This window comes from Acartia tonsa, chromosome 12, assembly GCF_053477335.1.
Source record: "Acartia tonsa isolate MP-2025a chromosome 12, ASM5347733v1, whole genome shotgun sequence".
In the NCBI taxonomy this organism is placed as follows: Eukaryota; Metazoa; Arthropoda; class Copepoda; order Calanoida; family Acartiidae; genus Acartia; species Acartia tonsa.
The window spans coordinates 5,831,123-5,843,983 of record NC_137271.1 but is presented as its reverse complement, the minus strand read 5'-3'; the positions used below and the strand labels follow the sequence as shown (position 1 = coordinate 5,843,983).

At 29.8% G+C, this 12,861-nt stretch overlaps 1 protein-coding gene across 1 annotated transcript; it reads left to right on the top strand.

The window, feature by feature from the left end:
• The first annotated feature begins 2,464 nt into the window (after positions 1-2,464).
• Positions 2,465-12,484, top strand: LOC145334784 (uncharacterized). Its single transcript, XM_080180387.1, has 7 exons — positions 2,465-2,579; positions 3,060-3,104; positions 5,980-6,028; positions 6,902-6,960; positions 7,431-7,468; positions 9,568-9,634; positions 12,379-12,484. Exons 2-7 carry the CDS (start codon positions 3,076-3,078, stop codon positions 12,437-12,439), a joined length of 303 nt encoding a protein of 100 aa, XP_080036513.1. The 5' UTR covers positions 2,465-2,579; positions 3,060-3,075; the 3' UTR covers positions 12,440-12,484.
• Positions 12,485-12,861: the final 377 nt, after the last annotated feature.

The following is a 12,861-nucleotide window of genomic DNA, read 5'->3' as shown; positions in this document are numbered from 1 at the left end:
TTTCAGATTTAAAACTGCTGAAATGATACCTGAAGAAACCTCCCCGACCATGTACCTATCCCAAGAATGCACAAATGCCGCGCCAGAAACTTTACAGATAGACCGGCTACAGCTGACACATTCAGAATCCAAAATGTCGTCTTTGTCAAGTACATTGCTACTGGGTGATTACAATGGTCAACACGACAGGAATATTGTTACTTTCACAATTGAAAAAAAACTAAAGATTTTGTAGAAAAATATACACATAAAAGAAATTCAAAGGTCCAAAAATGGATATAGAATATGTGTATTAAGATATATAAGTTTTCCGGAATTTTAATGTTAGGGGGAGATTTGAAATCTGTATCAAATTTTAAGGATTTTTTTATAAAATTAGTTTTTTGTATAATTCTTTATCTAAAAGCGGAAATGCATTTTATGTTAATTAATTTTGACCAATAGGATAGGTGGATTTTAAACTACCTGCGCTCTAATTGGTTGAATGATGTACGCCATCCAATCAGAGCGCAGATTTTTTAAATCCACCAATCACAGATGCCAAAATTAATTAACTTAAATTGCATTTCCGCTTTTAGATAAAGAATTATAGAAAAAACGAATTTTATAAAACATCCTCAAAATTTGATGCAGATTTCAAATCTCCCCCTAACTTTAAAATTCCGGAAAACTTATATATCTTAATGTGTATATCTTGACAGGGGAAGATTTGTCGTCAATTTAGGTTGTTAATATTGGTGTGTTTGTTCATCCAGTTGGAGGAAATGGAATGAGACCAAGAGGGTGGATGGTGGGTGTTGTTATTTTAGCCAGCTGTGAGTTTCACTTTATAAGAGTTCATGAAACCCTGGTGTAACATCCAAGTACAGAAGGACAAAAAAAAACTCTTTTAATCTTTGATTTCTTAAACTGGTAATACTAAAAAATTGTTCATTAAAAGAAAAATATATATCTATGAAATTTTTGTATTGCAATTACAACAGTCTTGATTATCTGTTATATGCATAATATTTATTGTAGTAAATATTCATACATATTTTTTTATTGATTGGTTAATTTTTGTATTTATGAACTAGTCCTAGATTCTATACAATTTTGTTCTTGTTTTGTTTTTTTATCCTTCTAGTTTGTACAATTAGGTAGCAATTATAGATATATTTTCTAGACATAATTACCCTAATTGGAATATTGTGTCTGTTGATAAGTCAACATGTTAATTATCAATTAGCTTCTTAATGATGTTATAATTAGTTCATTTTATATCAACTCCCAGAATAGTTTCTTATAAAATAGTTTATTTTGTAATAATAATAATGTCAAAAGCAAAACATGTTTTGATACATTAATCATTTATAATGTAATGGATAATATATGTATTATTATTTGTACTCAAAATATTGACACAAACAGAGTCAAATGCCTTTGATACATCAAAAAACAACATTCTCGTTTATATAATATCAATATATATCAAATTGAAGAAATCTTATTCTGACTAATGTTATATTGTTAATTCTTATTCTATTATTAAGCACAAATATTCTAGATTTTTCTAATATAATTTTTTTATTTTTAAGTATTTTTATAACATTAATTGCAGTATGATAAAAGAATTATCTTTCCAACAATATTATCATAATATGAAATTTTTCTTGCTTGTTTGTTAAAGTTTTAGACTTTTAAAGTATTCATGAAGCAGAATATGAATATATATAACACATAGGTAAAACTCAGGTATCTACAGGGATATGGCAATGTCTGATAAATTGATGTACATCCATAATAATGATAATAAACAAAATTACCCCTTGTGTAGTTTACAATTAGTGTCTGAAACGTCTGGACATCCAATTTAATGAACCAACCAATACAATTCAATAACAGTCCCCAAGGTTGTAAATGAAAAGCCAAGGAAAAAAAGGTTATTGTAAAACTTTGGGGACTAGTGTAATAAACATCCCAATGCCCCCCTTACTTCCTGGGTATAACTAAACAACATATAGTGAGACAAAACTTTTACTGTAAAAAGCTTTTTACATATTATATAATACTTTAAAAGTTTTGGTATGAGTATGCAACACATTCACATTTTCTTTTTGCCAAGAAAAACAAGGACAATTCTTAGCAAAGATTTTGGGGCAAAAAGCAATACAACAATGTATTCATTTAAATGTATATACACTTTAGATAAAAATACATAATCTAAAAATAATATTAATGTTTACTGAAAAATAAAATTTAGAGTAAATAACCTATTACAATTAAATCATAAAAATTCAAATTCATCTTGTCAAAAACCAGTTAAAAATACAAAAAATACTGGACAAAATTAGATTAAGTAAAACTTTAAGTCAGTAATATGCACCCCACATGTCCATTAAGACCGCGGGAACGGCAAAAATTCTTCTTTGTTTTACTTATAATGTGTTTCTACTGACTACTCATGAAACTGTTTCTTATAAAATATTTGGGTGGTAATGGATTTCCTAATCTATACTAAAATCTCTAATATATGTAGACAATATTGATTTATGCAGAACCAGAAACAAGGATGGTACTGGTCCATTAGCAAATATCAGGCAAAACATCTAATAAAAAATATATATCACAGAAAATCAAAATTAATTTAAACCGTTAACTTTTATCCTTTAGAGGATCGTTGTCTGTGTGTACCGAAGGATCTCGCTAACCGCTGAACCAATACGTTTCTTTTTTACAGTGTAGCTTTGCATATGTCCTGGGAAGTTTAAAACTACTTTGAGGGAGGGTACCACCACCTTTCATAGAAAATCGCCCCCTCAACACCCCTAGAGGCATGTTAGTGTAATTTAAAGGGATATAAAAGATGCTAAGAATAAAAATGTTGATAGTTTGATAAAAATATGAAAAAATTAAAAAAAGACCGTAGAAATACTTAGAGACAGACAAAATAAATAATTTATAGAGTTAAACGACTTGGTCGCCTACCTTTGAATGAATTAATGACTCTCAGGTTGGACAATAAGCGTGAGTTACATAGGATCTTTACAACAAAACAATCGAGATGTTTTTAAATTTAGGACTTTTTCAAACAAAATGTTGACACCAATATTTTCTCGAAAAAGGTAAGGTATCAACTTTTTCTTGAAGATTCATATCTTTTAATTTCTTATTCAATATAGAAGCTTTTTATAGTGCATATAAAAATGACATTATACTGGCCTACCATTAGTCAATTAAATTGGTAATTTAGTCTGTATAATAGTCTTTTATTGGTCATTTATATTGATATTAAAATGAAATTTATTTTAATATTCGTGAAAAATTGTCTGTAATTAAAGGCTATACATGATTTTTAATTATGACAGATAACCAGTTCTAATCCAGGGGATATTAATTGGTTTCGAAACGATACTGGAAAAAATGAGGAAGATTGTTGTTTTTTCATGGTGAATTATTTATATTGAGGACCTAAAAACATTCTCTCCTTCTATTAGATCTAGAGGGCTAATTTTTTTTGTGCAAGTCCCCTGTTTGATAATGAATTTCCGGCCTCTTATAAGTCTAAGTCAATTTTCGCTTTCTTCACCCTTTTATTTAACAACCTTTCTTTTTAGGTCTTTTTTTACTTAAAAATTTCAAACGCCTATATTTTTCTTATTTTTGAAGCTAGAAAAACAATTTTTTTTCCAGAAAATGTTTATCTTTATATAAATTTTACATTAGAAATATATATGCTTTGTTTTAGTCAAAACAATATTTTTGCTCTTTACCTGGATGACCCTGCCAGGTTTGCTGGCATCCTGTGCCCGCCAGGATGGAGATATTCAAAAAATTCCAACTCTCAGTTATGTGTCATACCCATATTTAAAAAGTCACGCAGTTTGGGCTCTTTATCTTTCACACACAGAAAATGAGATCGAAAAAAAACGGAGGGGGTGGGGGGGTCGTTCAACGCCCCCCCCCCGACCGTTAAGGGTTAATGTAAACCACACATACATTCATCTTATTACTCCTCTGATGATAAACAAAAGTATCCTTGTTATTGTACTTTAGGAGCTGTAAGTACATACTTTTCTTTAAAGATACGGAATGTAAAGTAAACCTTTTCTATTTGTTTATTAGTCCAGGCACAATTTACTCATTTTTACATCATTTTTGGTTTGTACACTTTCCTTTAAAACTTTTATTTAATCTCTATTGGTTGGTTAAAACTGGGCGTGTTTAAGCTTTAACAAATTGTTTTATTCTACAAATGGGGTAATTTTGTTTATCATTAATTTACCATCCATTGTCTCATCCCTTGTTAAGTCTCAGATTTTGATCTAGGCCGCCAAAATTAAGGTTGGCAAATTATTTCTAAACGAATGAGTTTTATTGATTTGAAACTTGTATAAAAAAGTAGATTATGCTTAGTGTAACCCTTTTAGAACACATAAACTAAATCCGATTTAAAATGGAAAAAATAAACCCCTCATCTTCTTTTCTTCTTTCATTTTAACAATCAAGAATTAGAATTGAGTACAATTTTTATTTGTTCCAAAAATTTACTCTTGACGTAGAAACATTTAAATGATAAAAAACATATTTAAAGGAACCCTGCAAGAAATAAACCGCTTTAACTGCTGAAAGACTGCCACGAAAAGACCTAATACCCAAAATTTGAAGCCTCCAGCTTCAATAACCAAAAAGTTACAGACATTTTAAAATGTTTTTTTTAGTACAAAAAATGAAACTAATGTAAGTTATACATATGCTTAGCTGTGATTGGTTGTTCAGTGGACTCAGCCTTCTGATTGGCTAGAAATCCTAAAGATTCTCACACTTCATTTCTTTAAGTACAACGTAAATTAAACTGAATTTTTAAAATTAATTTTGACTATAAAGAAGGGTGTTTTTATTGTAAAAATGTTATCAGTTACTGGCATTCTAAGTTTCTGCCAAAAATAAGCTTTTAATTTTCTTTCTGGGCGACGTATTTTAATAATGAAATTTTTATTATTAGCAATGAAAAACTTTCAAAATTTTCATTGTACTAAAATTTTTTTTTTGAAATTCTTTAACTTTTAACTCGTGACAGTCTTTTAGTAGTTAAAGCGGTATATGTCTTGCAGGGTTCCTTTAAACGGAGTCACAGTCGCATCAAACTGAAGGGTTCAAGCAGCTTATAGTGCCTAACAAAAATGACGTCGTACAATACAAATGACCATTTATAGGCCAGAATACATTGTAATTGGCTAATGGTAAAATTTATACTGGCCTATCATTGGTTATTTGTATTGTATGACGTCATTTTTTTTATTAGGCACCATAAGCTGCAACTGCAGGATTGGAATAAGAATCTTATACTCCAATATAAACTGCACCATTAGCTACAGCCAGCCTCAGTTACACTCAACCTACGGGACCTTGTCACCATGGTTATTTAGGGACAAGACAATGGACGATAAATTCATGTTGATTCCTAATTAGGATTAACAAAATTACCCTTCTGTAGAATAAAATTATTGGTTGAACATTGGGACACTACTAGTTAATGAAAAAACAATCAAAATATAATAAAAGAATATATCAGACAACACGATTAAAAAAGATGCTGCGCAAAATGGTACAAAAAAATTGACGTCATATGATAAAATAACCAATAAGAGGCGAGTATGTATATTACCATTGGTCTATTACAATGTATACTGGCCTCTCATTGGATAACTTTATAGTATGACGTCATTTTTTTGTACCATTTTGCGCAGCATCTTAAAAAACTTTGGGTACCAGTAAAATTATAAATAATAGTCCCTGACCCCCTCAGCCACGGCCACCAAATTTAATTAAGCCACCATTAGTCGCAGCTGTGCGGCTGACAGCGCAGCTGCCGAGCCCTGTGGCTTACATTCTGTAAAATTATAAAATTGAATAAAATGACAAATCAAATATATATTTTAGGTGTTATACAATTATGTTTTTAACAATAAATTGGATTTTTAAAATATGCTTTTTTAGATGTGGCAGTTTGGGAGGAAACGCAGAAATATCAATAGCAAGAAAAAAGGTAATACAAACAATAATACAAAAAGAAATAAACACTCAAATCTTAATAATAAACATTGGTTTCCAAGGCAGCCAAGAGTGCTCTATATTGAATATTCTACATTGTATATAGTAACAATGTTTTTTCTTCAATTTTATTATCTTTAACTTAAAGTCTTCCGCAATTTTAAGAAGAATGCTATTGATTTTTACAAGAAAATTAGATGATTTTAAAAAAGTATTTAGGAGATTTTTTAACATATTTGATATTTCTTAATGATAATGTATTGTATTTAACTTTATTTGATATTTTATTAGGTAGAACTTTTATTAACAGTTTATTGTTTTTCATAAAAACTTAGTTAAAAACTTTAAACTCTTTACAAGTCCATTCAAATACTTAAAAAATCTAATGATTAAAATATCAACTCCACATAAATTTAATTTATGTTTTCATATAAATTCTTGTTTTGACAATTTATCTTAATATTTTTCCTATAGCATACCACAAACAAAGCAGGAATCAAAGGTATATGACAATGGTTGATAAATTGTTATACATCCCCAATGGTAATACATAAAATTACCCTTTTTGTAGATTACAATTATTGGTTTAAAAATTTGAATCAAAATGAAAAAGTCCCCAAAGTTATTAAGCAGATGAATAAGAAAACGTCATTATGAAACTTTGCGGACTATTGTAATAAACAACTTATTGTCCCCTTCCTTACTGCAAACAAAGACTATCAGAAAATTATTATTTGTGCACAATTTTCTGTAATATAATGCTAATCATGATTTTTCATTATGGCTGAGAACCGGTCTTAATCAAGCGGATATTAATCGGATTGGAAGCCATACTGGAAATAAAGTTGTTGAAACATTTATATTCCAGGTACAGAAAGGTTCCAGATGGCTGGATTATTTATCCCCTGTTCCAACTAGAAAAACAAGGTATTCAATAATAGATATAATATATCTGGTCCATCTGACACCATTTTTGTTAAATCTAAAAAGGTATTTTTGCAGACAAAACCTTAGTTTACTTTTTGTTTTATAAGATATACGGGCGTTATTATTTGCGACGAAATTTTTTAATGATATAATTTTTAGAAACCTAACTTTATTTTAAGAAATTAAACTATTCATAACTAACTTAATATATTTTTTGTCATATGCTTCACATTATACGAGGGAAGAAATTTTTACACGAATTAATTTATCCAAGAAAAGCTTTATCCATTAGTATTCTCCTATTTAGACATGCTGATTTAGACATTATGTCTCTGGGTCTATTTATTGATTATAACTAATATAACAACCCTATAAATATTTAGTTGTAGAAAGATAACTTTTTTTGTTATTTATTATTGAAATAATTAAATGGTTCTAAGTAAATTTGATTAATTATTTATTTGTTGCAGAAAGAGATTTTCTGAAGGGAATGTTTGGTTTACAGAAGGTTAGTACATTTTTAAAAGCGAAACTTTTCTGTAATTAGGGCGTCCGTCCGTCCGTAATGATTAGATAAGACTAAGAAAGCGCATCAACTCTATAATCGATACCAGAAAATCTGTTGTCCATCCGATTCATCTGATTTTTGATATAATGATTTCTATAAAAAGTATGATACAGTGTTATAAGCAAAGCATCTCTGTAATCAAGTCCTAAAAATGTAAGAATGTCCTTAAAAAGTATCATGAATTTAAGTAGTTTTGCAACAAATTTGCTTATAATTTTGTCAAAACTTATACATTTAGATTTTACTTATTCAGTTATAACACTCTAAAAAAGTTAATGTTCATTTGTCCTACCGTTTCAGAAATTTGCTTTTATGGATATCGTCCTTGTTTTTAACATCGCAGGGCATCTCTACAATTAGAGAATGTATGTTTATTTGTCTCTATCAGTCATTTATGATCTTTCTTGCAAACTTCTCTCGTTTACAAAGTATAACATGCAAGTAGTCCCAAAACAATAATATTTTATCAAACCCGAACACACACACACACACACACAGACCTCTTCTGACTTGTTCAAACACACACACACACACACACACAACTCTTATACGGCCAAATTCGCTGCATCTTTGTTTCATTGCATCAATAATCGTTGTCTCTTAAAAGGCAATAGGGTGTTAATCTGACTAACACTTAACCAATCTTTTTAACGAATCTTCTCTAATTAACTAAAAATGCTCCTAATCTATAAAAAAAAACACATTTGAATTCTAAAATTTAGATTTGACCTTTTTAAATTTCCCCTGTAAGCCTCTAGGGTCAATACCACTGGTACTGTAAAAGTACCCACAATAAACAATATCAAATTATAACATTTTTTAATTTAAAAATTAGGAACTGAAAATTTTCCTTATAATTTTAAAAATTTCTGATAGAACAATTAATTGAATTATTTTCAACACAATAAAATGATTAAAATACATGATAACAAAGAGACTTTAACTTAAAGTTATTAATTTCAACTACTTTACTTTAGTCTAAAGTACACAAACATAATAATAAGATTAAACTTGTTAAAATTAATTCTTTATTCTAAATACTTTTTTTGGGAATAGTCCCTTACGTGGCAACGCTCCTTAAGGGGCGATTCGTCGTATTTTTAAAATGGCTTTTGATAGGTTATCTTAGGTTAGGTTAAGTTATATTGGGTTAGGTGATTGCCCCACAAGGTTAGGCAATTGGACCCGCAGGTTTAGAGCAGGGGCTAGAAATAGGAGAAAAGCTACTGTAACAAAAAAACGAATAATCGCCTCTTAAGAAACGTTGGCACGAAAGGGACTATTTTCTTTATATTTCCTTTGGTTGACTTCAATATCTATTACTTGTATTTTACGTATTGGTTATTACTTTTATTATCTCTTTTTACACTTTCCACTCATTCTAAACTCATGTTACGGCATCTCCAAAAATGTTATCTATGTGTCTGTCTGTCTGTCTGTCAGTCAAACATTTTGAAAGTTGGTATAATCTTAGCCAATTTTCACAGAATTTTTAATGTTCTTTATCAGAGCATTGCAAAAAATAACCAACCGTCATAAGCAGTAGTTTGATTTAGTAGTAGGGTGTATGTGTATTCGTTTATATAAATTTTGCGCTTGGCCACTTTTCATCAGATTTTTATGTTTTTTGGTCAAAATTTTGAAAAATAATTTCTTTACTTTCTATGGGTTTTGTAATTTCAAATGGAAAGGACAGAAACCTTTTTTTAATTTAAAAAGGATGACATTATGCTTATAGAGATGCTTTACTAATAAAATCAGTATTCTAAATATCAAATGAAAAGGATAATTATAACATACAAAAAATTGTATCAAAAAAGTAGAAAGCAGCATGTTTTAAATTGACTTACGGGCTTTCTGTTAACGATTATAGAGTTACTACACTTTCTAAATCTTCCCTTATTGTTTATGTAATCATCACGCAAAGTATGAAATTGATAAGACAATTAAGACATGCCTAAATTAATGAAAAAACAGACGGACTTACAGACGGATGGACAGATTAAGATTTCATGAAATTCAATAATGTTTTAATTTAGATGTCTGTGAGCAATCTCGAAGTGAAACATTGAAACATTCTTGCTGCAGTGCTGTTAGAGATAGTTGGTAACATATTTTTCCATTATAACTTTTAAACCGATCAATATCAGCAGGATTAGAACCGGTTTCAATCAATATACCAAAAATCAGAACAATCGGAAAATTAGATCACTCAAAAATTTGTTGTTAAAAAAATAAAAAATCATCTTGTTTTAAATGGACGTATGGACTTTCTGGCAACGATTATAGAGTTGCTGCGCTTTCTAAGTCGTACCTAACTGTTATAGGAATCAGCATGTAAAACTTGAAATCGATAGGAAAATTCTAACCTGTTCGAAAAGAGCTAACTGTAACGGACGAACGGACCGACCTTAATTATAGAAAAGCTTCGATTTTAACAAGAACAACTTCATCCGATAATAAATAAACTTAAAACAAAGTCTGTATTAAGTAGTGGACCTTTTAATTACCAATGGCAATTCACTCAATTATTGTACTAAAGAATACAATCTTTCTATAGAAAAAAAAATCGCATTTAAAAACTTAGATATAATCTTTGAGTTTATACGTTACGTCATAAAAATCAATTTTGAATAAGTACAAATCACGTTGTTTGATCTTAATTGTTCTCTAAATATTGCTTTTACTAAATATTTAATATAATTTATTTTTTGTAGTAAAACATTGCATTATTCGTTTTAAATCTAAATCTTGTGTTTATGGACAAAGCCCAAATTGTGTCAAAAATGATCCCTTTATCATCTCTTTCTTAGTGGTTTTCTTTCCCACTACTCCTCTCATCTCCCTCATTTTATTACGTCACGTGGATCAATTTTGACACAATTTGGGCTTTGTCGTGTTTATGCACTAATTGTGGATATTATTATCTTTTTTCATCACGCGACAAGTGCTTAATAACAATATGACGGGCTGAAAAACTTGCAAAGTCGCAGTCCTGACAACATATTAGACATGTTACTCAAAATACACTTTTTCGAATTTAATTCTTCTGCTGACCTAAAAAGCAACTTTAGGGGCCTAGAAATACATGTACAACATTTTATCTCTCTATCTCTACTGGCTACATATATCAGCCTTATAACTATAATATAATATAAGTAAAAAGGATTATACCAGAAAAAGAAATAACGTAAAAGTTGAACAATTACTAGCACAATTCCATGTTTTGAAAATGGACTACTAACACAGGCCCCCTCCCCTCTCCAAATACAGATTAATTAAAAGTCGAACGGACAAAGTGAATTCAAGTCAAATTTTAATGAAAACATTCACAAGAATTTCAAAAAATCCAGAAGTAAAGTATAACCAAGAAGAGAAATAAATCTAAAAAAATTTTTGGGTGGCAGATCAAAAGTCGTCAATGCTACCATGTGTTGCACCCAAACGACAGCTGACTTTTCCCCGAATTAATTTCGTTGTTGGTAAAAGTTGCCAAAATCTAACAGCCAAGAAAGAATTCTGACACAAAGACGGCCATAATTTGGGAATTACAGATTGGCTTTATTTCTTAAAGGGGGTATAATAATCTAGTCACAGCAAAAGGGAAATTGCTCAATAAAGATATTGCTCTCTTTCTCTGTGCAAAAGAAGAAAGTTTAAATCAGTTTTTTTTCTGTCAGATTTTTACAAGCTAAAAGGATTTATAACAATATTAAATAGAAGAAAACAAGGACGATATTTTTTATAGTTATGATATCCATATAATAAAGTAACAGGATTTTGCTAACCGCTGAATTGATATGGTTCCACTTTAGAGTGTAGCTTCTCTTTTAAAAAAAATAAAACTGATGGGTGACTCACCCCCCCCCCCTACCCACACCAAAATATTAACTTTTCCAATTTCTTTTTACTTTTTCATTTTCAATGGAAAAAACAGGGCGATCTACCTAAGGTGCCCCTTGTTTTATGATAAAGTAAGAGGATGTCTGTCTGTTTCTCAAGTCCAGGGAGGGCAGTCTTATTGAATATTTTGATACACACAAAAATAGAAAAAAAGGGTAAGTGGGGCGCGAAAAGGAAAAAAACCGACAATATCATTAACATACTGAAATATGAGGCATGTAGATAAGACTTGCCACCAAAACTTATAATAAATCATGAAAATTGTTGTTTTAAAGTTTATATTTCTAGCTGGAAAAAGAATTATTTTATTACGTTAGTCCAAGGACGTTACAGTTTTTTAAAGGAGGGGTAAGAATCTTCACCTCCCCCCCCCCCCCAAAAAAAAAAAAATAATTAGGATAATCTTAACTTTAATTATAAAAACAATTCTAGATATTTATTAATGGATCCTTTTACTTGTTTTAAAATCAAAATTTTCATAAATTTATATCATAATAAATTAACAATAGTATCCCACTGACCTATTGTTTAATACTTTGAAATTAAAAATTTTCTGTTCATGATAACACAGTTTCCATAGGAATAATTTCAAAAATAGGATGACAACATCCATAAGTAGCAAATCTCTTGAATTTAAAAATGAAAATAGTAAAGTAAATAAAAGGAAATAGTAGCCATAACAGATACACAGCTTAAAACTTTTAAGTCTTTTAAAGGCGTTGTTTAAAGTCACAACAACATTCTTGGTATTTACAATGATGACTCAGATTAAGTAACGTGCAGGAATTGGGTGTTTGTATTTTCCCAAGGCTTCACACCCCCTAATGTAGCGATGAGCACGCCACTGATCAGATTAGTTTATCCTATAGCGTCAATGATGACAATGAACGATGAAAAGATTATTGAAGATCTAAAATTGTATTTTAATGACTATTTCTTTGTTTTAGGACAACTATGGACCAATCAATGAGAGATACAGAATCAGAATCTTCAGGAATTCTTAAATAGTCTTTTACAATTTGTGGTCGTTCAATTATTCTATTATGCTATCATGTAAAGTAGTAAGAGTTTTTGGTTTGAATCTAAAGTTCTCAAAACTGACTGTGCCGATTAGGTTCTCTATTTTAACCTTCCAATACAGAGTCCCTAGATGCTAGGGGCTAATCCGCCAGTTAAGTAAAAAAAAGTACTGGTTTATTACTAGATGATACCCTTATAATATATGTAAATTTAAGTGTAATTGTTAACAACAACTAAAATTTAGTTAAAATGCATTAAAAGTATAACCTCACAGGGTTAGGAGCCTTCTTGTATGTGATAGGCTTGAAATAACTTCCTATACACTTATTTTCATATTTTTTAGAAAATAAGTGGGTTGGGGGTTCTTCTGTACTTACTAAACATTTTGAGGGAAAGAATCCAAATAACGA

Bases quoted from the DNA above. Each gene is read 5' to 3' on its own strand.
- LOC145334784 (XM_080180387.1), top strand. From the start codon at position 3,076: ATGTTGACACCAATATTTTCTCGAAAAAG. The intron at 3,105-5,979 runs GTAAGGTATCAA...ATGCTTTTTTAG, and splicing joins CCAATATTTTCTCGAAAAAG to ATGTGGCAGTTTGGGAGGAA. The intron at 6,961-7,430 runs GTATTCAATAAT...TATTTGTTGCAG, and splicing joins GTTCCAACTAGAAAAACAAG to AAAGAGATTTTCTGAAGGGA.